Source organism: Meles meles, chromosome 6 (genome assembly GCF_922984935.1).
Source record: "Meles meles chromosome 6, mMelMel3.1 paternal haplotype, whole genome shotgun sequence".
Lineage (NCBI taxonomy): Eukaryota > Metazoa > Chordata > Mammalia > Carnivora > Mustelidae > Meles > Meles meles.
The window spans coordinates 5,103,450-5,128,068 of record NC_060071.1 but is presented as its reverse complement, the minus strand read 5'-3'; the positions used below and the strand labels follow the sequence as shown (position 1 = coordinate 5,128,068).

Sequence of the window (24,619 nt, the reverse complement as noted above, 5' to 3'; positions counted from 1 at the left end):
GTCATTCTGTCCCCTCTGCTTGTACTGCAGGTGCAGACTCTGGCTCACTGTGCCTCCTGGGCCCCCCTGCTGGCAAACCAGGGGACTTCTTCTGTCTCTGGACTTCCGCAGTCTCCAGCTGTGTCCTCTGCAGTCCCAGCCCCTGCTCCAGGGTCCCAGCCTCGGCCAGCAGGATTGCTGCGCTCCCCTTCTCGCTGGGAGGCCCCACTGCTCAGCTCTTGTCACACCCCACCCCACCCCACCCCTTTGTCCCTCTGGGTAACTTACTGCTGTTCTTCTCTCATGAGCCACAGCTTCCCCTGCGTCCTCTTCCAGATGCCTCAAAACTGAATTCCTGCAGCTGAATTACTCAGCGTGGGTTCAGTCTTTCTGGCTGGACCTTGACTGATGGCATGTTATCACTATTTTTCAGCAAAGCAGCTTTTGAATTCGTCCATCAGCTCTACTATTTTCTAAATGACCCACTTCTGCTTTTACTTGGTGGATAATATAGCTTAGCCAGCGGTATGCTGTAGTATTTGCCAATTTCTGTGGAGTTAAGTATTTTCATCATGGCCAATTTCAACCGTCAGTGTGACGTCACCAATAGCTGAGAAGAGATCTACAGGGTCAGCTTTCATGGGGGAATGGCGGGGTGGGGAGAAAGTACAGAAGGAAGACTACAAAAGATGGTAAAAATGACATCTTGAAACTGAACTATTTTAAATTAAATTTCTCCAGTACACAACACTCCCTCAGCTTCATTATTAAATTAAAAAATCATTTCATTTGAAAATTTCTTAGGTTTTTCTCACTTCAAAATAATTCCTAAGTGCTTTGTATTAACTTGAGCCCCTGCCCCAAATTCTTACATGGAAACCCTAACCCCCAAAGTGACAGTATTTGGAGACACAGCCTTTTAAGAGCTAAGTAAGGTTAAATGAGGTCACGAGGGTGACCTCTGAAAGGGCTGGTGTCCTTGTGAGAGGAACAGAGATCAGACGACTCTCTTTAAGGACACAAAGGGGCCCCCATGTGCACACAGCGATGGTGGCTCTCACAAGCCAGGAGACAAGGCCTCAGAAGGAAACGTGCTGTGGCCCCTGGATCTGGGACTTCCAGCCTCCAGGACTGTGAGCAGACAGTGCCTGTTGTGTGAGCCCGCAGTCCCTGGTGTTCCATTAGGGCAGCCCGAGCTGATGAATACAAGTGTGTCCACTGACGGCCAGCAAACCAGAGCCCATGAAGGTCACAGAGCTTGTCTGGGGTGACAAAAAAGTTTTGGAATTAGAAGTAGTGATGGTTGTGCAACATGGTGAATGTAGTTAATTCTACGGAACTGTATACTTAAAAATGAAGAAGACTGGCAAATTGTGACATATAGTTTACCACAATCTGTAAAAATTAGTAATATACCACCAAACAGAACACTTTCAATGGGTGAATTGTATAGTGTGTGAATTATATCTCAATAAAATTCTTTTTTAAGAACTCAGAGCCCAAACTGATGAGTAATCAAGTAATTTCAAAAGCTAACTTGCTGGAAATGCCTTAACAGATGTGCCAGTGAGAAATTCTATTAATAGGAATGCAGGTACACTTTAATATTTGCTACCAAAAAGAAATGTCCCTTGGGTCTATTCCCCTGGGAGACTGGGGGCAGGCATGGGAAAGCACTACCTGGGGCCAGGTGTGTCCCAGTGCAAACCACCTGAAGAGTTGGGGGCGGTCCGGTCTCTGCCACAAGGCGTACTGGTGAGAATGCCTATCCCCCCATCCCTGTTCTCATCTTTAGAAATCTTTGCCTCTAAATGTTTAACTACACAAGGAGTCTCAATTTCATACATCCAAGACGTACAGATGAAAACTACAAGTAAGGATTTTTCATTGATCAGATCGGCAAAGGCAGCCACTAGGGCCACTTGACTCGGGAGGGCAGAGAAAGACGCCCATCACTGCTGCCTTCACAAACCGCATGGCCCCCAGGGAGGGCACACCAGCAGGATTTACAGAACCCAAAAATGTGCACATCCTCTGCCTCAGCAATTTTCACTTTAGAAATTTATCCTACGGGCTTTTGTCCATGGGTACAAACGTTGTTCAGACTATTTGTAATAGCGAAAGACTAGAAAATTTTAACTGCCATTTAACAGGAGACTGGACATGCAAATTCAGGTTCGACTGGACACGGCTGCTGTGTACTGCTGGGAGCAGGAACCACGCTGCTGCTTCGAGCCCCTTGAGCTGGGTCATCAGGGCCCCTCCATCAGCTGTCCAAAGCACTGTTCGACACATTTGGCAACTTGGTAGGTAAAACGCATCATCTTGTTTTAATTGTTATTTCCTTCATTCCTACTGGAGTTGACTTCTTTTTTCATGTTTATGGGCCCTTGTACATTTTGAGTTCTGTAAAAAAGTTCACAAAACATGTTTATAACATTTGTTGATTTTTTTCAATCTTCACTCTGAGAGTGTGAATACAGACAGGGAGAAACACTGTCATTCTACACTTGGGGAGAAATGGGGCTCTCGGATCTAACAGGAGCTACCAAATATTTATTGTGCTAGGCATCCTGTGTTTTAATCCATCACTTCTAACTTTCCCAGCAAGCCAGAGTAGAGGTAGCTCTTACTATTCTTATTTTACCAGTAAAGAACCTGAGGGTAGGAGAAGCTGGCTGACTTGCCCAAGGCCACTTGGCTGGTAACAGGGACCTAAGTCAGTACCTTGGCTCTACAGCAGCTCCTCCTCTCCTTCCAGGCCTGGGTAGGAAGATGCTAGAGTCAGCAGGCCGCGCGGAGGTCCACCCAGTCCCACACGTGCAGGGAGGCGTCGCTTGCTGCCGATAACAGAGTCCGTGGCTTGTGGGGGTGCCACGTGTGGGTAGTGACCAGTGGAGCAGTGTCTGTCTGATTGTCTTCCAGGAAGATGTGACCTCTGTGAGTGAAGAGAGGTTCTACTTGGCTCCCCGCTCCATCCCAAGATGTGGCATCATAGACCTGGACTGTCCCATCAAAACCTAAGGAAGAATGAGAAAAGAGAGGATTGACACTGAAAAGTAATTTTTTAAAAAAGATTTTGTTCATTTATCTGACAGAGAGAAACAAGAGAGGGAGCACAAGCAGGGGGATGGGAGAGGGAGAAGCAGGCTTCCTACTGAGCAGGGAGCCTGAAGCGGGGCTCGATCCCAGGACCTTGGGATCATGACCTGAGCTGAAGGCAGACGCTTAATGACTGAGCCACCCAGGCAGCCCTGAAAAGTAATTTTTATTGTTTATTATTTAAGTTCTCTCTCTGCCCCATATAGGGCTTGAACACACGACCCTGAGATCAAGAGTCCACACTCTGACTGAGCCAGCCACGCATCCCTAATTTTTAAGAGTTTGCTCTCTGGCACCAAAACAGGCTATAGGATGAGAAATCAAATAGGAACAAGATGCTTAAGGCCAGGGGTGCCCAGCTGGCTCAGTCAGTAGAGCACCTGACTCTTGATCTTGAGGTCATGAATTTGAGCTCCATGTTGGGTGGCAATTACTTAAAAAAGAAAAGGATACGTAAGGCCAGCTGAAGGGGGCGTAAGCTCTGCCCCTGATGTCAGCAGCCGATGACTCCCTAGGGCGGTGACGGTATACTTCTTTTGTTCATCTGTGAAGTGTCAGGCCCAAGGCCGACCCTGGACATGCGTTCTTTTAATCCTCACCACTGTATGAAACAGGTACTGTTATTCTCCCCAGGAAACTGAGGCTTAAGAGACTCTTTCAAACCTTCTCCACTTGCTTCAAAGCCTAATCCCTCTGTATCCAGATCCCTCTGGCCAGATGGCCTTGCCTCCGGCTAGATGGCGGAAACAGAAGCCTTTACAGAAGAGCGCCCACATGTCCCCCCACGACCTAGCTATACCCACACGCACTCCACCCTGCTGTCTTCTTGCTTCTCCACCAAGTCCGGTTCTTTCCTTCTGCCCTTTTTGGATCCTGCCATTATCAATGATCGTTTCTTGCTCTCTCGACTATTCTTTCAACCTCTCCCCTTCCACGGGTCCTTCCCATGGACTCTTAGAAACCCTCATTATTAGACACCCTCACTCAGCTAGAAACTGCCAGGCCAGACCCAGGAGCCTGCTGACCTAGGAGCTTGCTGGAATGCGAGAAGCAAGCAGTCCAAGAAGCACTTCTGTGATCCTCTCACCTCTTGCTGGTGCAGCCCCATGACCGTCCTAGTGCCTCACTGTCTGCAGGCCTCCTGACCAACCTCAGCACCGAATTCCTGCTCAGGTAGGAAAGGTCTACTACCCATGTGCAAGTTGAGCCTAGAATGGGGAAGGGCCTGCCCTGGAAGAACCTGGACTATTGGTCTGGAGCTTCTCTGGAGCGACTGTCACTTCTGGCGCCAAGTTTATTATAGGCTGCAGTCTCTTTCCTGAGCACCGTATGGTCTCCTGGGAGGTAAGTGACAGACACCAAATACTACTCAGCGGTACCTGAAATGGCCAAGCAGTTGTCCAGACCTGGAGCCCAAGTCACTCGCAGCAGCTCTGGGTCAGGGCTGGGTACAGACACTGAGCACTGGACGGAGCTCACAGGATGGCTGAGATCCCGGGGATCAAAGAGACAGAGCTGCCCGTTTGAGCCAAGGCTGGCAATGCTCGGCCCAGGGCCCCGGTCCCCAACTTCAGCACACCACCTCCCTCCAGCAGCCCCAGCCCTGGGGCTGATGGTCTCTGACGTCGCCCACTTCTGGCGGATGTCAACAAGCCCCAGGCGGCCTGAGGCACAGCAGAAGGCAAAGGTGTCTGCAGCCAGGACCTGTAGGCTGCTTAGCTCGTCACTGTCACTGACTCCTGGAAGACAAGGAGGGTGACAGAGAAAAGCTGCTGGAATCACAGGAGTCTGGCCAGTCACACGCCCCTTCCTCTGGAAGCTTCCCACCAACCCCCGCACCTTGCCACACTCCACCCAGCTGGGATGGCACTGGGCCCTGGGACTGCCTCCTCCAGCCCCAGAACAGGAGCCCCTTGAGGCCAGGGCCTGCCTTGCGCCCAGCTGGTTCCCCCAGCATCTGGCCAGGTGGCTGAACGCACTTCTTCATGTGGCTGAGGAGGCTGGGAGTGAACAGGAGATGCTGGCAAGAGGTGAACAGAAGCGGTACCTGAGGTGTATGTGGTCTTCTGGGATTCCAGATCCACGACCTTCAGACTGCAGAGCCTCACCCCGTGGAGGACTCCGGGTGCCATCGAAGAGAAGACGGCCACCCTGGGCCAGAGACCGCCCTCCTTCTCCGGCACAGCAATGGTGCTGACAGCTTGAATGACATCTGGGGGAAGGCACAAGAGGCTAAAATCCGGGGTGCCGATGAAGGCCTGAAATATTACAAGGTGAAGGCCAGCCAGCAGCCTTCCCTTGTACATTTAGGTCAAGGAAGAAAGGGGGCTGACAGCTGGCAAGAGAGGACGTGAGACACAAATGCCCTGGATTACGTTCCCATTTCTAAACTGGAAACTGTCAGCAGTCCTTTAATTCCTTCGTAATTTGTCTTAAAAACAGTTTTGCACACGGGAGATAATCACAGCGGCCATCTCCAAACCCCAAAAGCAGTGTGGCTTTTTCTCGTTTTACAAAGAACACATAAAGATAGGAAAAAGCAAAGAATGCACTGAGGATGTCACTGACACCTTAAGTGAAAATAACAGCTACAGAGTTCACGAACTCATGCTATTTCTTCAAACACGTGTTCCATGGCCTCAAGCGACCTGCAGACGCCAAGCAGGAGAAGGTCACGAGGCCGATGTCTCGAAATGGAGAGCAGGTGGGGGGGTTCCAGGGCACTGTTGCATCAGACAGGAGCAAGGACACGTGTCTGCTCAGCCTGCTTGGTTCTCACCCCTGCGTTCTGGAGGCTTCTCTTAGTGGCAGCCGTTTAGAGCTCGGAACAAGTCGTTTGCTGTACAAACTACTTTACGGGAGATGCTTATTTCCATTTTGTATTTTCTGGCTCCAAGAGAGGCTCATTATTTGGTCACCACTTCTCTGAAGAAAACGGACACCTATCTATTTTTCCGGTTCTAAAGTACGGGTGCAAGTCAGAATGAGGAAGGAGAGCCGTGCTTGCTAGCACGGCTTGGCAAGCAGGCACAAGGCAGCGAGTCCCTTGAAATGGTTCCCATCCAAGGAGGGCACCGGCACGTGTCTGGGCTGGGCTAGAATGCAGAAGGCCCTTGGGTGTTCCTCCAAAGGCCCACGGACTCTCAGTGCCCTTGATCCGGACTTGCTGAACTCAACCACTCCTTCCACATGGGCTACGGAGGTTTGGAGCAGACACGACAGCCAAGCTCAGGATCCGAGTCTGGGGAGTGAGGCTGTGAGTCAAACCCGCCTCGGCACAGCGTGCCTGCCCCTCCTGGGCGGCAGGTGAGCAGCTCCCTCTTACCGTTCCACACACTCTGAGGAGCCTGGAACAGACTCCACGAGACCTACTGCTCTGAGCCAGGGCATGGGTCTCAGATACGATTCGTCCTCTGACGGGGGAAAGGAGGCCAAGGGAAAGCCTTCAAAGACCTATTTCAAAGATGCAGTGAAAAATTTCAGAGCCTCCTAAAAGTCTCCTCCTCCTCCTCCCTCTAGCCTGTGGTAAAATGCCCTCCTCCAGGGAATCCATACCACATTTAGCAAACCAACCTCAAATGGGAAATGGAAACGACTAGGAAATCAAAGCAAAAGACACAGCGAGGCACCTCTAAGAACTCGGCCATAAAAGAAGGTTGTGTCTGAGGATTCACCAACACAGAACAGGTCAGGGGTAGGCGCACTCCCTACGGAGCCAGAACAGCACCCACACCTGCAAGAGTGAGCAAATGCCTGAACACAGCTAAAGGACGGCGGTGTCCTTGAGAGAGGGGGCTGTCCAGCCACAGAGGCAAAGAAAACACTGGGGCCTGTCCAGGGCGGAGGGAGCCACATCAGACTGAGCATCGAACTTCAAAGTGGCTACAGCAAGTGACATGCAGCTGAGACCTTCAGAAACGTGTTCATCTAACTCAAAGGCTTCCACAGCCCCCGTGAGGAGAGAAAAGGCCTCAGACGCTGCTCCAGGGGCCTGGACGGCATGAGGCCTGGGCGCCCCTGATCAAGTGCCAGATCAAGGCCTTCACTGCCTTCACAAGCTTTATACTTTGTGCCGAAGACCGTGTGTGAAAACACAATTTGGAAACCTCTGAGCTGATTCCTCTTGTTATGGTTTTGTTTATCACGCAGTCTTCGGTGAGGTCAGGTCTTCTATAGGCAAAGAATTAAAGATCTAGAATAGTCTAATTTCAGGGATACTTATTTTTTCATTTATGAACTACTATAACTGCATTCCGGTTTCTATAGGAGTCTTGTGAGTCTGGTGAGTGTGTCTGCCTTAAACACATTCGTTTAGGACGTGCTAACAAAATCGGGTTTTGTTGTTGTTGTTGTTGTTTTTTAAAGATTTTATTTATTTATTGGACAGAGAGAGATCACAAGTAGGCAGAGAGGCAGGAAGAGAGAGTGAGAGGGAAGCAGGCTCCCTGCCGAGCAGAGAGCCCGATGCGGCACTCGATCCCAGGACCCTGAGATCATGACCTGAGCCGAAGGCAGTGGCTTAAACCACTGAGCCACCCAGGCACCCCAAAATCAGGTTTTTGAGACATCAAAGCTGTGGGTCAGCATCGGGACTTTGGAAAATTCTGGCTTCTAGAAAAACAGCTGGCCGACCTTCCCCGGGCTCTGGCCTATTCTGCACTAGTCTCGAGGGAAAGATAACTTTTTTTTTTTAAGATTTTTTATTTATTTACTTGACACACACACACACACACACACACACACACACATACACAGATCACTAGCTGGCAGAGCGGTAGGGGGAAGCAGACTCCCTGCTGAGCAGAGAGCCTGATGTGGGGCTCGATCCCAGGACCCTGAGATCATGACCTGAGCTAACGGCAAAGGCTTAACCCACTGAGCCACCCAGGCGCCCCAAGAAAGAGAACTCTTGATCTGATTTGCTACTCCCATAGAGTGTCAAAGCTAGCCCCACTGGGCCATTAGCTCCCCTGAGCCTAGGGCTAGAGGTTCTATGCGGCACCTGGTACCCCAGGCACCGTCAGGACAAAAGGCAGCGCAGAAGGCAGCTCCGGGTGCCTCCACATGGCTAGTGAGACTCCCCTCCCTCTCATCTTTAAATAACTACTGTCACATACAGCCTATTTTCAGACAAAGATAAAAAACTACAAGTTACTGGCCTAAGGACGGACATGAAGATCAATGGAACAGAACAGAGAGTCCAGAAATAAATCCTTATATTTATGGTTAAGCAACCGTCTTTCAACAAAAGCAGCAAGGCAAATCAATGGAGCAAGATAAGGCTATTTGACAAACGGCGCTGAGACAATTGGATATTTACAGGCAAAAAGGCGACTTCACACTGTACACAAAGGGGAACTCTAAAGAGAGCACAGGCTTAAATGCTGGCATGAAAACAATAAAACTTTTGGGGGAAAAACAGAACAATGCATAGAGGAAAAAATCTGTGGGTTAGGTAAAGATTTTTTAAATATGACACCAAGAGTACAGTCCTTAAGAGAAAACACTGACAAATCAGACCTCACCAAAATGTAGAACTTCTATGCTTCAGAAGACACTATTAAGAAAACGAAAGACAGGGGCGCCTGGGTGGCTCAGTGGATTAAGCCGCTGCCTTCGGCTCAGGTCATGATCTCAGGGTCCTGGGATCGAGCCCCACATCGGGCTCTCTGCTCCGTGGGGAGCCTGCTTCCTCCTCTCTCTCTGCCTGCCTCTCTGCCTACTTGTGATCTCTCTCTGTCAAATAAATAAATAAAATCTTTAAAAAAAAAAAAAAGAAAAAAAAGAAAACGAAAGACAAGTAACAGACTGGGTGAAAATATTAGCAAAACATATATAGGACTAAAAACAGAGCTACTCTACGACCCAGCAATCGCACTACTGGGTATTTATCCAAAGATACAAATGTTAGTGATCTGAAGGGGCACCTGCACCCCAATGTTCATAGCAGCAATGTCCACAACAGCCAAACTATGGAAAGAGCCCAGATGTCCATGGACAGATGAATGGATAAAGATGTGGTGTGTATATATACACAATGGACTATTACGCAGCCATCAGAAAAATGAAATCTTAACATTTCCCATGACATGGATAGAACTAGAGGGTATTACGCTAAGTGAAATAAGTCAACCAGAGAAAGACAATTATCAGATGATTTCACTCATATGTGGAATTTAAGAAACAAAATAGAGGATCATAGGGGAAGGGAGGGAAAAATAAAACAAGATGAAATCAGAGAGAGAGAGAAACTTGACTCTTGACTTTAGGAAACAAACTGAGGGTTGTTGGAGGGGAGCTGGGTGGGGGCAAGGGGTAACTGGGGGCACTGAGGAGGGCACGTGATGTAACACGCACTGGGTGTTACATGCAAATGATGAATCACCGAACTCTACCTCTCAAACTAGTCATACACTATGTGTTAATTAACTGAATTTAAATAAAATAAAATTTAAAAAACACGTATAGGACAAATCTAGAATGTATGGAGGACTCTTAAAGACAAAAAAGTCAATCAAAAAATGGGCAAAATATGTGCTCAAATATGAGCACCAAGAAAAAAGGAGCATCTAGGTTTCTGCTTGCGGCTGTAATCCCCAGAACCTTCCCCATTGCCTGACACATCAGAAGCGCACAGTATCTCTGAATGAATGAGATGTTAACTACTGCTACAAACCATAGTAAGAACAATTTTTTCTTTTTTTAAAGTAGGCTCCACACCCAATGTGGGGCTCAAACTCACGTCCCCCAGATCAAGCGTCCCATGCTCTACCGACTGAGCAGCCAGCCCATAAATGTTGCCTATCATTGACAGATCTGCCTCCAGGGACCAGCTCCAAGCAAAATGGAGGCACAGACCCTGCTGCTCAGTAAATACCCTACCACCTTTTCTTCAGAGCCCCTACACCTGCACTGAGATCAAAGATTATTATCTAAGTTACCACCAGATGTGGTTCTGAGCAGACCCTAACGTCAGACCGGACCCGCGGCTAGGTCAGGCTACTGTCTTCATGTCTTTCAACAACTCAGCCTCTCTGGGATGGTCTGTTCTCAGACTCCTAAGAATTTAATGAGATCAGGCATGGAAAGTCCTTGGTACGGTGCCTGGAGGACAGTATGCTTATTATCGTTACTGTTACCTTGTGCAGATTATTGATTAATCTGAACAAGTATCTATTAAATGTACAGTGAATCCAGAACATCAAAGGGCCCAGGATGGCATACTGTCTTTAGCCTGTGGGGGCATGGGAAAAAACAACAAAACTCTCTCACGAAGATATGAGTAGGCATTTCACCAAAGAAGACCTATGAATGGCTAACGAGACAGGGAAAGACGCTCAATATTATGAGTCATTAAAAAGATAGACATGAAAGGCACAAAGAGAAAAAATTTCACTCTCATTAGGATGCTTTAACAAATGTTGATGAGGACATGGGAAAACAGAATACCTCATACTTTGTTGGTGGGAATGTAAATAATGAAGCCATTCTGGAAAACAGTTTGGAAGTGTCTTTAAAAAAAAATCAAACATAAATTCACCACATGATCCAGCGATTTCACTCCCAAGTGTCTGTCCAAGGGAAATGAAAACATGTCCACACTGAGACTCGTACACGGTAACAGCCAACAGCTGGTGGACAGATAGACAAGCACAGCACACACACACGCAGTGGAATATTACTCAGCCATAAAGAGGAACTCGTGCCACATGCTGGGTCCCTGCCTTTCGTCCTGACTGTGCCTGGGGAACCAGATGCCCTCCTGTGGTACGACAGGACAGACCTCAAAGTGTGACACCGAGTGAAAGAAGCCACATACAAGAGACCACACATTGTGTGATATGAAATGTTCAGAAGAGGCAAATCTATTACAGAGGCAGAAAGTAGATTAGTGGGGCAGGGTGTGGGAATGGGGAGTAACAGGAAGTGGCAAAACAGATCTCACTCGGGTCATGAAAATGTTCAAAAACGACTTATAGTGATAGTTGCGCAATTACTTAATGCACTAGAAATCACTGAATTGTACACTTAAAATGTGTGAATTCCAATAAAATTTAAGAAAATAAACAATCATAACTGCAAGTCAATGATACAAAGTGGATGTTATAGCATTAGACAAGTGACAAAGAGGACACAACAAAGGAAAGCCCTGAGTCTGTGATCTTGCAAAAGCACATGAGCACCAGAACCGCCTTTCTGGACCAGCACATCCTGGGGAGAAGCCAACAGCTACCAGGCGGGCTCTGGGAAGTAGCCAAGGGAGGCCATGCAGGGACCAGGGGCGGAGCATCACACAAGCAAAGAGGCAGTTCCAAGAAAAGTGGCCTGTGCCTCCGAGGCACAATTCTGTTCCGGCCAACAATGCTCTAGCTAGAGGAGGGATAGAAGGGGCTGGATCAGGGTTCCCCGCTCTTGGTGCCTGCCTGGCAGGGGAACCTGCATACCGGCTGCTGGAGGGAAGGCTATTCCGCATGAATGAGCTCCCCTTCCCTCCCAAAGCGAACAGGATGAACACTTCCGGCTCCTTTTCCTGTTCCCATTAGGGAGTAGAGTGACTTCACGAAGAGGGAGACTGGTAGGCTGTGTCTCTTGCTTCCCCATTATTTTCCAGCCCTGTGATCTCCTTGCCACCGCCACCTCCCCCTCCTCCCAGAGGTGAGCTCGCCTGAGTGGCCCCAGCTCTGCCCTCACCTCTGCCCTGGCCTGGGGAGAGGCATGGAGTACGCCAGGTGATCGGCCTACTACTGGGGAGGGGAACTGAACTCCTGAAGCAAGTTACAGGAAGCTCCATCGGGTAGCTTTGCCCACTCATCGTTGCCCACGTTAAATTAGATACTGCATTTTATTCCCACCTGGTTCTGCGACTCCTTCTTAACTGGCCTATATTAGGGGCAGAGGTGTATGGGTATCAGGCTTTCCCACAATTCAGCCCAAGTCAAATTCACTCACCACTGTCCTCTGTGACCTGCCACACGTGCAGGTAAGAACCCGGAAGACCAGAGGTTACCAGCAACCTATTCATAACAGACAGAAGGATTAGTCCAGTGAGTGGGGAGCTCACCCACATACCCGCCAGCCTTTTCCCTTCCCGGCCTGCTCAGCTTGGGATCCCTACACTCCCCATACCAGGAAAGCTTATGCATGGAGAGATCGTCAAAACCAGTCACCCTCATTTCACAGACGAGGAGCAGCTTCCTGCACTTGAGGGACAGACCCAGAGCTCATGGAGGGTCGTGGGACTGAGCCCAGGCATCTCCAGGGCATAACGTATCCGAGAGGACACGAGCATGGAGCCTGAACACACAATCCTAACCCGGAGACTCTCCATCTCCGCCAGCTGGGACTCCCCACCACCAGTTCTTTAAGAAACTAAGGGCATCCTTCTACTCTGTATTCCCTGGACAACTCCAGCGACCTGCGGGTTACATTAGTTCAAAGGTCTGTGGTCTGGGAGGGACCATCAAGCTACCAATGGTTGTTTTTTTTTTATGTTCCAAAGCCGTGTGTGTGTGTGTGTGTGTGTGTGTGTGTGCGTGCGCGTGCGCGTGCGCCTGCATGCTGAGGGGGTAGGGGTCAAGGCGGTGCTAAAGAGGCAGGACACCCTGACAGCTCCAGCCACTCCACCCTGAATGGAAGGTCAGGGTCACAGAGCTGACCATACCTGGTGTCCGGCACGTGCTTCAGCTCAAAGACAGACGCGTCTGAAAACCCTCCATGGCACACCTTGAAATCTCTTTCTGGGCATAAGCCCTAAAATACAAAGGGGTGGGGCATCAGAGAGCCTGCTTGCCAAAGATGCCAACTCCAATGAGCTCTGGGTCGGACGCCGGCACGAAGCCCCTTGCTGGCAACAGATGCTTCTCCCCGCCAGGCTTCAGTGTGTTGCTACCAGTAAATGTCGGTCTCAGCTGCCTACACAGCCTTCCGGGCTTCCTGCATATCCAAAATCCTTTTACTAACCCTTCCCCGGGCCCTTTCACTACAGCACAGGCCTTCTTAGAGGAGTCACCGAAGCTTCAAAGCTTCATCCTAGATAGCTGGAATGTATCAGTCAACTACCCTATCCCCATTCCTCCCCAGCTCCCACTGAAAGTCAGGTGGGTTCTTCTAGCAATAAAAATGTAGCAGCCACCAGTTATCCAGTGTTCGCTGCATCAGGCTCTGTGTTCAGGGCTTCATCTACTTTATCACATTGAATTCTTATAACCGCCCTGTCCTGTACGTGCCGTAACGATCCCTATTCTAAAATGACAAAAGCACAGGGAACTTCAGCAACTTTTCTAAGGTTACACAGGGATTATGTTGTGGATCTGAACCCAAGTCTGTCTAACCAAAGTTCATGCTCTCAGCCACTAGACTCCACTCTCTCCATGGGAGGGACGGGAAGCAGAAGGAAAGGAGGTAGCCATAAGAAAAAAGAGGAAAAGCCAGCGGTGAGAGGTAGGAGGTAAATAAGGTGTCTCCTCAAGGCTCGGTCTGGGTGAGTGAGCTCCTGGCTCAAGCTTCAGTGGTGGGGATTGGGGAAGGTCAAGAGCACTAGGCAGGAAATTGCCCCCAGGGCCACAGAGGCCAGGTTGTCCTCAGATGAGTCTATGTGATTTAAAAGCACCCTCACGCAGCTACTCACTCTTTTTTTCTTCACACATTCTCTTCTCTTGGCTTCTGAAACACCGCCCTTTTCTGAGACTCCTACTTCAAAGACTATTCCCCCTTAGTATTTGTTGTGGATTCCCCTTCCTCTAACCATTCCTAAGGTTTGGTTTTAAAACATCATCTTCTTTTACTCCTTATACACGACACTGTCATCCTAGGTGACATTAACCATTCTAAGGGCTTCAGCCACCCTCTATATGCTAATGGCTCCCTAAATCTATTTTTGATAAAGTAAAACTGACCCCTTCGTCTAGGAGCCCTCTGTAAACCTCAGACATCCTGTAGCACTTATCTCTGTGCATCCCTGCCTCCCTGTGACACAAGCAGGCAGGACCAGGGCTTGTCCCTCTCTCTGTCTAGTATCCAGGACGATACCTAGTAGGGGGAGAAACTCCCTAAAGGTTTAATAAGTGAATAAAAAGTAGGCGCATATACTCAGTGTTTATATTTCAAGTTACCTGGTTTTCTTTTACAGAAAGTCTGAGAGGTAGTATGAGATGAAGAATCTCATTTTTTTTCAGGCTTTCACAGCCAGCAACGAAGACTCCTGGAAAAAGAAGCAGAAGTAGTTGGGCCAAACTGCTAGAAAGATCCTGGACTGTGGCTGGGTCCAGAAATTTCACCAAAACCTCCAAAGCAAAGATAAATTCCTCCACCACTGGTATGCAGCCGTGTATTGGGGAATGGAAGGGATCTAGGTTGTACTAAGGGAATGTTAAGTGCCCACAGGGCGAAAATTGCTACAAGACCAAGAGGAGGCCTCAGACTCCCAGAGGTGTGGGTTGGGTCCTTTCCGGCTGGGCTAGCAATAAAGGTCCAGCCTGAGGAATAAGAGTCCATCTCCTTCAGAGCCAGGCAGGGCAGACCACCTTTGTCACCAATCCATTCGAGGACTCGAGTGGCTCCTGAAAGGTCGAATGCATGGAAATCTTGGTACCTGCATGATAAAGACACAACGTCACACGGTGCATAGCACTACAGCTGTTAAAACTCTGAGACAGCAGGGGCACCTGGGTGGCTCAGTGGGTTAAGCCTCTGCCTTCAGCTCAGGTCATGGTCTCAGGGTCCTGGGATCGAGCCCCACATCGGGCTCTCTGCTCGGCAGGGAGCCTGCTTCCCCCCCTCTCTCTGCCTGCCTCTCTGCCTACTTGTGATCTCTGTCTATCAAATATAAAAATAAAATCTTTGAAAAAAAAAAACAAAAACAAAACACAACTCTGAGACAGCAGCACGGTTCGGTGGGTGGGGGCCCAGGCTCTGGCGCAAAGCAGACCTGGGAGCAGGTCTCGTTGCACATCACAGCCCCCGTGTGACTGGGACCAGGCCGGTCACAGTTATCCCTGAGCCTCGGTCCTCATCTGTAAAACGCAACTCCCAGAGATCGCGGGCTTCCCAAGGCTGATGTGAGGGATCACTGAGATCATTTGCTCAAGGTCTCACTCAGGCTGGCGCAAAGTAACGGGTCACCTGGGTGATTATCATCTTCCACGACCACCGCTCTTCCTGGCACCACACACAGGCCACGCACACGGGGGGGGCCTCTTCCCAGATGCCAGGCCCCGCCCCACGGCCAGGCCTGCCCAGCCCACACCCGGGTTCCCTGCGCGCTCCACCCCGCGCCAGTCCGCCCGCCCCGCTCCAAGCCCAGAGCCCACGTCCCAGGCCCACAAGATTTACAAGCGTAAGGATTCCACCAGCCAGTCTTCCGCGGACTCCATGGCAACGCCGCTTCCGATACCCCACTTCCGCCGCCCCACTTCCGCCTCTGGGAACCTTCCTCGGCAGGCGCGGCCCTCTCGCGAGGAGTGGGCGCGGCTGGATCTGGCTGGGAGGCGTGGTCCCACGCTAGGGGGCGGGGCCGAGAGGAGACTGCGCGCCTTTACCAGCGTGCAGTGCCCTCGCCGGGCTGGGTCCGGGATTCTCCTGGCAAAAGCTCCGGGTGAAATGACGTAAAATCAGGGGTTCCCAGGATGTCAGTTCCGGGCGGGGCCTCGAGGGCCAAATACCCGCCCGTTTCATGACCGGATATTTGCAGATCAGAGGGTCAAACCCAGATAAAATACAGGATGCTTGGTTAAATTCGAATTTTAGGTTAACTAACGAGTAATTTTTTCGGGTATGTTCATGCAATGCTTAGGACATCTCGTACGAAAAACCTATTCATTGTTTATGTGAAATGAGAATTTAACTGAGTGTCCTGTATTTTTACTTGCAAAATCTGGCAGCCCTACCCAAGGCCAGAGAAGAGAGTAAGCGGACAGCGAGGTCTGGATCCTAGTCCGGCTCACTCCCTTGTACGCCCTGGGCACTCCCCTCAAAGCTTGGCATAGGGATGAAATGGAATGGGGTAAGCAAAACCCCATCTTGCAGTGGAGGGCAGCTCCGACGGCCAGGCGAGGAAACAGGAGAGACTTGCCTGTGCCGGTAGGTGGCAGAGGTGAGAGTAAGAACAACAGGCGCTGAGTACCTGCTTGCTGAATGAGCGACTGAATAGGAGTCCCGAGTAGGCTGGTGTCCTGAGGTTCCCTTGACTTTTTGAAGCCAGCTTTATCTCATTGAACATGCCCTCCGGCAGCCCTCCCCACCCCCCCGCGCCCTCAAACGCAGCTGGAAGGAGAGGCCAGACAGTCTATGTAAAGAGCAGGGTTTTTTATTCACGACTTCAGCACGGAAGCAAGATATACAGCAGGGACATAATTTGTGTCTCATGGGCAGTATTCCCAGCGACACAACCAGAAATCACAGTAACGGAGTAACAGACATTTGAGCCCAGGTTTTACATCCAGATGGGGCTGCCACCAGGGTCCCGCTCAGCACCTTCCCTGGGTGTGCGCAGTCTAAGTCACGTCGGCGTCTCTTCCTCATTAGGGGCACCCCTTCTGCAGCATCTGCGCCAGCAGCCTCCTGTACTGAACGGGAACACACAGAATTGATCTGGGCAGAGGGGGTACATGACAGGGGCGTCCTGCCATCCCTAAGTGCTAGGCATCCACAGAGGTAGGCGATGGCAGGCTCTTAGCTCAGGCAGGCCCCCCTGGCATCTTTCTCCCTGAAGAAGGACCTGGGAAGGGTCGGGCAGTGGTTTTCTCAAAGTGGTCATGACAGACAAGGAGATCATGGAAGCGAAGTCCCTGTTATGTGCCTGGCCCTGGGCCAGCAACGGTGTTTTCTCTCCCTGGCCCCAGCTCTGCCCCAGACCCCATTTCTGAAGCCCCATCCCCCAGTCCCAGGTACTGCTACCTCGGAGGTTCGCTAGTTGGTGACATCGCTAGCCCCTGAGGTGACATCATCTCCCTTCAGACTCAGCCAGCCCAAGCTTCCGGCCCTCACTTCTGAGGTCCCCAGGGGCTCGTGGTTCCATGCCGGAGAGCCCAGGAGGTTGACTAGGGCTGGAGTTGGGCCTTCTCTAGGAAATGCCCCTCCCTTCTTTCAAAATGCATGCACCGTATGCTAGGCACAGTGCGGGATATGAAGGGGAGTCTGTGACAGGTGCTTACTAAGGGCTTTCTACGTGCCAGGCACCACGCTGAGCACATGACACAAATGGTCTCATTTAATCCTAGATGGGCGCTGTCCTCAATCATCCCCATTTTATAAATGAGGAAGACGAGGCCTTTGAGGTCACACAGCTGCTAAATAGCTAGGTTATGAGCTTAGCACGCTGTCACCAGAAGCCACATTCTACCACACTACACGGCCTTCTGGGCACAGTAACAAAGTACGAGGGAAGGTGGTGTGGGCTGGGGACGGCACCAGGAACAGGGAATGGAGGAGCTGCCCTTCTACCAGACTAGAGATTGAAGCTGGCTTGGCTCTAGCTTAGGGGCCTTGAATGTCCTAGCTCAGTGGTCTAAAACCAGGGGGAATTCGGGTTCCTACCTCTTTCCCCTCACGAGAGCTCTGGCAATGTCTGGAGGCATTTTTGTGTGGTTGTCACAAATGGGGTGGGGGGGGAATGCTCCAGTGGGCAGAGACAAGGGATACTACTAAACTTCCTCCAAAGCACAGGGCAGCCCCCACAACAAAGAATTATCCAGCCCAGAATGTCAGGAGTGCTGAGGTTGAGAAACCCTGCACTGAGGGTCACTGAGGCAGATGAGGGACTGGGAAGAGCACTGGTCAAGTTGAACAAGGTCTGGACTCTGTCTTGGGGCTGACTCTTCTTTCTGGGTCTCAGGGTCCCAACTATAGCCACAAGTACAAAGGAGGCACAGCAAAGGTGGAGAGCTGGGGTAGGGCGAGTCTGGGGCGGGGGACGTCCTGTCGCTAATTACTCTAGACTGTGACTTCAGACTGGGGACTAGGTGAGGGGAAATTTCTTTCCTACCTCTTGCTCTGTGAGGTTTGCTGGAAAAGTCAGTTTCTTTGAAGTCTTCTCCCTTTGGCTCTGGATCACAAGGAGAGCCTGGAATCCCTGGCTTTCTGGGGCCCATCACAACTTGGGGGTCTGTCACTCCCGATGCCCAATGCTGGAACCAGCAGCAGTCCTGGCTAGGCCTCTCCTGGGCCTGAGGTAGGAGCTTGGCTCACCTGGGAGTGAGGTGCTGGGCTGCTAAGGCTCATGCCCAGAACTTTCTTTAGCAGGAGGATCCTGGGAAGATCATGACTCAGCTGGAGTCTCTGGTCCCTCAGGGAGATGTGGGGAGCTGTCCCCAAGAGGAATGGGCTGGGGGTTTCCAGACTCTTCTTACCCATGAAGTGACCTAGAAAGGAGGCGCCAAGGCACAAGAAAGTTGGGGAGCGAGGATCCTATCCCAGTGGGAAAGCTCCCCAACTCTCTCAACTTTCAGTTCTCGTGACAGCAAGATCCAGGTCAGTCTTCCCCCTCCTCCTCACCACGGAGACACAAATGCCCCCGCGGGGTGGCAAAGCCAGTACTTCGGCTGTTCCTGAACAGGTGGAGATGGCCGAGAGGACGGCACATGGCCAGGGAGAAAGTCTGCCAGTGTGCTGCCTGCTTGCAGGAGGGACAGGAGAGGGCAAGGAGGAAAGTGGGGAATGAAGAGGTGTCTGGAAGGTGGAGGTGCAAAGAGAAGACACACCAGAGTCAGAATAAGGTTCAGCAGACTCCTGCCTAAGGCAAGGGGCTCCGGCTGGCAGGCAGATCTAGGATCCAACCCCAGCTCCGCTTGGCTGAGTGTTCTTAGCCAAGTCACTGAACTGTCTGGGTCTCGTTTCCCATCTATTAAATTAGACGAGTTCCAGGGTCCTCCCCAGCGTGGACACGAGTGTCCCTGGCTGAGGGACGGCCTGACAAGAAAAATGGGATCAGAGCGGGGTGAGGGGCGCTTGCCCGGGTCCCGAAGACTTACCGGTGGCCCAGAGGTTGCCCCGAGGGTGCACTCGGATCTTGCTGGCCCGGCTGCGGGGCTCTGGGTGATCCCAGCTGAGCGGCGCGGCGCCGGCAGCTAGCAGAGCGAAGAGCAGAAGTCCGCCGAGCAGCCGAGAACCCCCCGCCCGCAGGGACATGGCTGTACCCTCCCCGCTCCTCTGCCCTGGCGCGCTTTGCAGCGGCTAAAGCGCGGGCAGCCGCCTTCCCTCCTTTTAAACCCTCGCCCCTGGGGGCGGAGCCTGTCCCGAGGAGCCCGCCCCTGGCGCGCCCGCCGCCGCCCGGGCCCCGCCCCCACAGGACTCAGGGCTGGGCAGGACCCCCCGGGGCTGGGCGCTTATGCTCCCTCACCCACATGGGCATCGCTGCCGCAGGGCGTTGGCGTCCGTGCGCACCACCCGCTAGCAGAGGCCCCTGACCCCGGGCAAAGCCCGCTTCCCTCGCGGCCGCTTCGCGGCTCCCACTGGCTTTCGGCCCACGAGTGGTTACTTTGCCTCGGAACCTCTCTTTACAAGGGTAGAAGCGGGGGTGGCACTCCAGTGTCCAGCAAAGTGCCAGGCACCAGCCGAACCCTAAAATGCCTGCGCCCCTCCCTCTTAGGGAATGAGACCGTGTGCACCCTGCTCCCTGCCCTCTCCCCGCCAGCGCTCCCCAGGTGCTGCAGAAACCACAGCAGGTGCTCGGGCTGGCAGCGCAGAGTGATGGGTGGGGAGAGGAAGCACCCCCAACCCCAAGAATGGACGCTGTACTGGGGGGAGCCTGGCCTATCCCTTGGGTAGGAGGCAGATCTCTGGGTCAGGAAGTGGAAAGAGCACCGGACCAGGAATTCATATATAAACAGTGTGACCTCACTTTCTTCAACTATAAAATAGTAATAACCGTATTGCCCTAAATGTAATAATTTTATTTTTTTAAAAGCAGTTATTTTGTGGCAGGAAGGAGCAGTCCTACAGGACTGGCCTCTCACACCCAGCACTCTCCTTCTCCCAAGTCCATCCTTGTCTTGGAAAGAAAGAACTTCTGGCTCAGCACCATCACTTAATGAGCAAAAACACTGTGCTCCAGAATAATACATTTATTTTTGCTCAAATGATTACTAAACACCAATGTTCAGAGCCCCATGCTAGGCATGGGAGGAGAGAGACAAAAGATCATTCCCTGCGGCCAAGGGAGTTTACCAGCTCACTGGAGAAACAGAGTGCCAAAGGAGTGAATGATGGAGGCGTGGGGTGCAGACCCACCCCGGGATTCGGGGCTCTGCACCCTGCGGCTGGGACAGACCCCACTCCCCAGTCTGGCTCAGTAATGGTACTTGGGATTGCCCCTGTGTGTATCTAGCGCGGCAAGGCCAGCTAGCTCTGCAGGTCACCGCTCTAAAAGGGGAAGTATGGAGCAGAGGCTGGATGTCATGCTGAGTTCCCAGGAGCATGACACACAGGACAGGGACACTCCATTTCTGGCCCTGGCTTTTTCCCCAGTCTCCTTGCTTCTCATCCCCCTCCCTGGCGTTTACACCTCTCTGCATTCTTGTCACTGCTCAGCCCGGGCGTACAGATATAGCTCTTATCACCTCCCCATAATAACCATTCCTCTGTGACCCCCTTCCTCTCCTCTGGCCCACGGACATAGAAATTAATGGGAACACACGGGAGCTGGTATTAATTGAGTGCTGCTTCACTTCAATGCTTGAAGGAACCTTATTTGGAGGTTTCTCTCTCATTTTATAACTGAAACAGGCTCAGAGGCTGAGTCACTCGCCCAGAAGTCACACTTGAATCAGCCTTCGGTTCAGCTTGGAGCACTCCATCAGGTTCCCAAAGTCATACAGGGTGGACCTATTTCCCTGAGCCACACCCACTCCCGTTTCATCATCACCAGCGTAAACACCGAGCGGGTTTAGATTTCTCAGGGGAGAAGGGGAGCAGGCACTGAATTTAGAGTTTGCCCTCACTTCTGCAGGGGACCCTGGGGCTGGGGGTTCTGTTCTGACCAGTCAGGCCTGCGTTCACAGCTCCAAGACTGATCTCAGGTGCCCCCAGTGGGATCATTTTATCTGTCGGGCTAGCACAGCAAGCAAGGGGCCTCTAGGGACCCTGGAGAAAGAAGCAGGGTAGCAGCGGCACCAGGAAACATGTGCCGGGAATGAGAAGCATTAGGCCCAGCAGAGAGGGTGGCTGGCTCAAGACAGCACTTCCAGACTCGATGTCTCAGGGAGTGTGCCAGGCTCTGAATTTAGCGGGAGACCTCGGCTGTGCACTGCCCATTCCCCAAGCGTACCGTGATGGCAAGGGGAAGTCTAAGGGCCTCCATCCCACTGGCAAGACTGACAGTGAGTCCGGTGGGGGCCCCCAGGAAGCTCTTCAGTGCTCACACTGGGCCCTTCTCAGGTTTCTACAGCCTTCGAGAATAGCCACGGGAAACCTACACAGGCTTCACAAGACAATCCTAGAGATGATGACGGGGTAAAAGATACATGGAACTCCTGTTACAACCAACACCAACAAAACATCTGAACTGCACCATGGTTTTTTTTTTTTTTTTTTTAAAGATCTTATTTATTTATTTGACAGACAGAGATCACAAGCAGGCAGAGGGGCAGGCAGAGAGAGAGAGGAGGAAGCAGGCTCCCTGCTGAGCAGAGAGCCCGATGCGGGGCTCGATACCAAGACCCTGGGATCATGATCTGAGCCGAAGGCAGAGGCTTTAACCCACTGAGCCACCCAGGCGCCCGAGAAATGATTTTTTAAAAATACTTAATTTATTGGGGCGCCTGGGTGGCTCAGTGGGTTAAGCCTCTGCCTTCAGCTTGGGTCGTGATCGCAGGGTCCTAGGATCAAGCCCCGCATGGGGTTCTCTGCTCAGCGGGGAGCCTGCTTCTCCCCCCAAGCCGCCTGCCTCTGCCTACTTATGATCCCTCTCTCTGCCAAATAAATAAAATCTTAAAAAAAATTTGAGAGAGACAGAGAGCGCATGAGAGCATGAGCAGGGGAAGCAGCAGAGGGAGAGGGAGAAGCAGGCTCCTGCTGAGCAGAGAGCCCGACATGGGGCTCGATCCCAGGACCCAGGGATCATGACCTGAGCCGAAGGCAGACACTTAACTGACTGAGCCACCCAGGAGCTCCTAGAGAAATGATTCTTAACCAAGAGGAGATACCATTCCAGAAACTCCCAAGACTGGCAGAATAGGGATTTACAGTTTGAAAGTCATATTCAGTATAATAATATAACTGTAAATGAGAAACAATTAACTTGTTTTCATAACACAAACTTGAGAAAAAAGCACAATAAAATATTCTTGGCTGGTAAGGATGGAGGTTGGATACAACAGACCTGAGGGAGAGTTTGTGAGAATGGAGAAGAGGTAGGAGATCTTAGGTTTCTTAAGAGAGGCAATGAGTTTTGAAAGATTAAGGAACACGGTTCTGGCGGAGGAGGGAACCTGGGGAGTTCTGTTACGCACCTGCCTTCAGCTCAGGTCGTGATCCCAGGGTCCTGGGATCCAGCCCTATGTCAGGCTCCCTGCTCAGCCAGGAGTCTGCTTCTTCCTCTCCCTCTGACCCTCCCCACTGCTTGTGCTCGTTCAGATCAATACATTTAAAAAAAATCTAAAACAAACGAACGCTTCTACAGGACAGGCGTTTGGCGGCTCCTGCGTGAACAGATGGGTAGCGGGGGCTGTGTGAGGTGGTTCTCTGCAGCAGCTGCCAAGCTACACCGGCACTAAAGGAACCTTTCCAAAAATCTCAGAAAATCATCAGGCTACTTAATACAGAGATTACGGCATGACGTCACACAGTGCCCTTGCAATGCGGTCCCAGGAGAGAAATTTCTTGGTCCTTGGATATTATAAGGTTTTTGTTAATTCCACTTTAGGCCCATTCCATACGGCATAGAAATGATGGTTTCCCTCTTCACCTTAGCTCCTGAGGAGTTGAAAATCAACACTATAGCAGACGCAGAATTTTGATGTGTCTTGTGGGCACTAACCTCACCGCTGACTTCATCCTTTTTTCCTCCCACACTTACTGAAGTAGATTCTTAGATTCTTCAATTATTTTATATCTTACCTCAGAGTACTAGATGTATCTTTGTGAGCTGCTCCAAATCCTTTTCTGGAACAATTTATTTACTAATAAATAAATCTAAAATGGGCGAAGCACTGGGATAGGGACTAGAGGATATACAAGCCTGAACCAGAGGTTGGCCGTGTCTTGACGCCTTCAAGGAGCCGGTCGGGGTATGGGCCCTGCATACCCTGTTGAGTGGTCTGCAATAGACCACTCCGAGGACACTGTTCAAGAGTCACAAACAAAGTCCCACACCACCCCGGGGGAAGCGCCATACACTGGAGAGCTCGGCTGAGAATAAACACCCTCGTCTTCCGAGCTCCCTGTGCATCCGTCACTCCACTTAGGACCCTACGTGGGAAAAAAACTGTTTACATGCTGCCCCGGTTAAGGCACTGAATTCCCAGCAGTTCTGTGCCTTCCTTCCTTATCTTTGTCCCCCAGGGGCTAGTTCAGAATCTGGCACCGAGGAGATGCTCAGTAAGTGTCTGTAGGATGAGAAAGCTTTCAGCAGGTACAGAAGTGAGCACGCACCCCGGGCAGAGCGACTAGCATAGGCAAAGACTCAGTGTCTGTACAGTGAGACCAACGTCAAGGGGACGAGAATGTGGGGTCTGCAGAGCTGAGGCTGGGAAAAGTCCTGAGGGCCTAGGATGCTACAAGACACTTAGAAGGCAGTGTCCTCACTATTTTGGGGGGGGCGGGGGTAACTCCTACATATTCTAGCTTTTAATTAACACATCTTGGTCACACAGAATTCCTTCCACACCCAGACTCACCAACACTTGTGTGCAAAGGGTTGTATTTGTTGTTTATTTCTAAAAGTCTACTGGTATCACTTAACTGTTCTAGTAAGGGAGAACAGTACCAAAGATCTGCCTTGCCAGAAAATAGTCTGAATAGGCTGTCCCAAATGAAGGAGCAGCTTGAGGAAGGTAGACAATCTACTTAGTCACCCAGAATCAGCTGGATCATTCCGGAAGCTCAACAGAGTGATAAATGTTCTAAGAAGGGTGCCCTCAGCTGCTGAGAGAGCCCCCACACGTTGTTCTTGGGAGCCGTATGGACTTGGTAACACACTAAAGGAAATGACCAAGAAATGCACTTAAGGATCACAGAGGCTTTATTTATTTTTAAATATTTATTTGAGAGAGAGAGAGAGAGAGACAAAGAGAGCGAGCAAGTGGGGGGAGGGGCAGAAAGGGAGAGAGAGAGAGAGAATCTCCAGATGACTCCTTGCTGGGCCCAATGCGGGGCTCCATCCCACCACCCTGAGATCATGACCTGAGCCACAATCAAGAGTCAGACACTTAACTAATTGAGCCACCCAGACGCCCCAGAGAGCGTTTATTTTAAGCCTAGTTCTCTGAGAAACCTGGGACAGCCCAAGAAAAGTGACAAACACCAATACTTCTCCCACTGAAAAAGAGAAGGCAGGAAGAGTCCAAGGACACGCATAAAAAGGAAGAAAACAGGGTTAGCACGAAAA

At 51.1% G+C, this 24,619-nt stretch overlaps 2 protein-coding genes across 3 annotated transcripts; both read right to left on the bottom strand.

Moving 5' to 3' along the window:
- Positions 1 to 1,847: 1,847 nt before the first annotated feature.
- On the bottom strand, positions 1,848 to 15,519 carry WDR73 (WD repeat domain 73). Its single transcript, XM_046009809.1, has 9 exons — positions 15,412 to 15,519; positions 14,604 to 14,671; positions 14,193 to 14,281; positions 12,743 to 12,831; positions 12,031 to 12,095; positions 5,129 to 5,293; positions 4,461 to 4,820; positions 2,707 to 2,999; positions 1,848 to 2,385 (listed from the first exon to the last, which is right to left on the bottom strand). The coding sequence occupies exons 1-8, from the start codon at positions 15,450 to 15,452 to the stop codon at positions 2,764 to 2,766; spliced, it is 1,113 nt and encodes a 370-aa protein (XP_045865765.1). The 5' UTR covers positions 15,453 to 15,519; the 3' UTR covers positions 1,848 to 2,385; positions 2,707 to 2,763.
- Positions 15,520 to 16,368: 849 nt separating this feature from the next.
- NMB (neuromedin B) lies at positions 16,369 to 19,287 on the bottom strand. Of its 2 annotated transcripts, none has more exons than XM_046009210.1 (3): positions 19,047 to 19,287; positions 18,265 to 18,437; positions 16,369 to 16,638 (listed from the first exon to the last, which is right to left on the bottom strand). In XM_046009210.1, the coding sequence occupies exons 1-3, from the start codon at positions 19,201 to 19,203 to the stop codon at positions 16,474 to 16,476; spliced, it is 495 nt and encodes a 164-aa protein (XP_045865166.1). In that variant the 5' UTR covers positions 19,204 to 19,287; the 3' UTR covers positions 16,369 to 16,473. The 2 variants fall into 2 exon arrangements, with proteins under 2 accessions (XP_045865166.1, XP_045865167.1); XM_046009211.1 differs by having other exon boundaries at positions 16,369 to 16,643; positions 19,047 to 19,286.
- Between the last annotated feature and the right edge of the window lie 5,332 nt (positions 19,288 to 24,619).

What these genes read in the sequence shown, in the direction of transcription:
- NMB (XM_046009210.1), bottom strand. Translation starts at nt 19,203, where the DNA reads ATGTCCCTGCGGGCGGGGGGTTCTCGGCTGCTCGGCGGACTTCTGCTC. An exon ending in GGGCAACCTCTGGGCCACCG is followed by an intron (nt 18,438 to 19,046) that starts GTAAGTCTTCGG and finishes CCTCCTTTCTAG; the next exon opens with GTCACTTCATGGGTAAGAAG. An exon ending in GCCCAGCACCTCACTCCCAG is followed by an intron (nt 16,639 to 18,264) that starts GTGAGCCAAGCT and finishes CGTTCAGTACAG; the next exon opens with GAGGCTGCTGGCGCAGATGC.
- WDR73 (XM_046009809.1), bottom strand. Translation starts at nt 15,452, where the DNA reads ATGGAGTCCGCGGAAGACTGGCTGGTGGAATCCTTACGCTT. An exon ending in AAGCACGTGCCGGACACCAG is followed by an intron (nt 12,096 to 12,742) that starts GTATGGTCAGCT and finishes TGTTATGAATAG; the next exon opens with GTTGCTGGTAACCTCTGGTC. An exon ending in GCAGGTCACAGAGGACAGTG is followed by an intron (nt 5,294 to 12,030) that starts GTGAGTGAATTT and finishes GCCTTCCCCCAG; the next exon opens with ATGTCATTCAAGCTGTCAGC.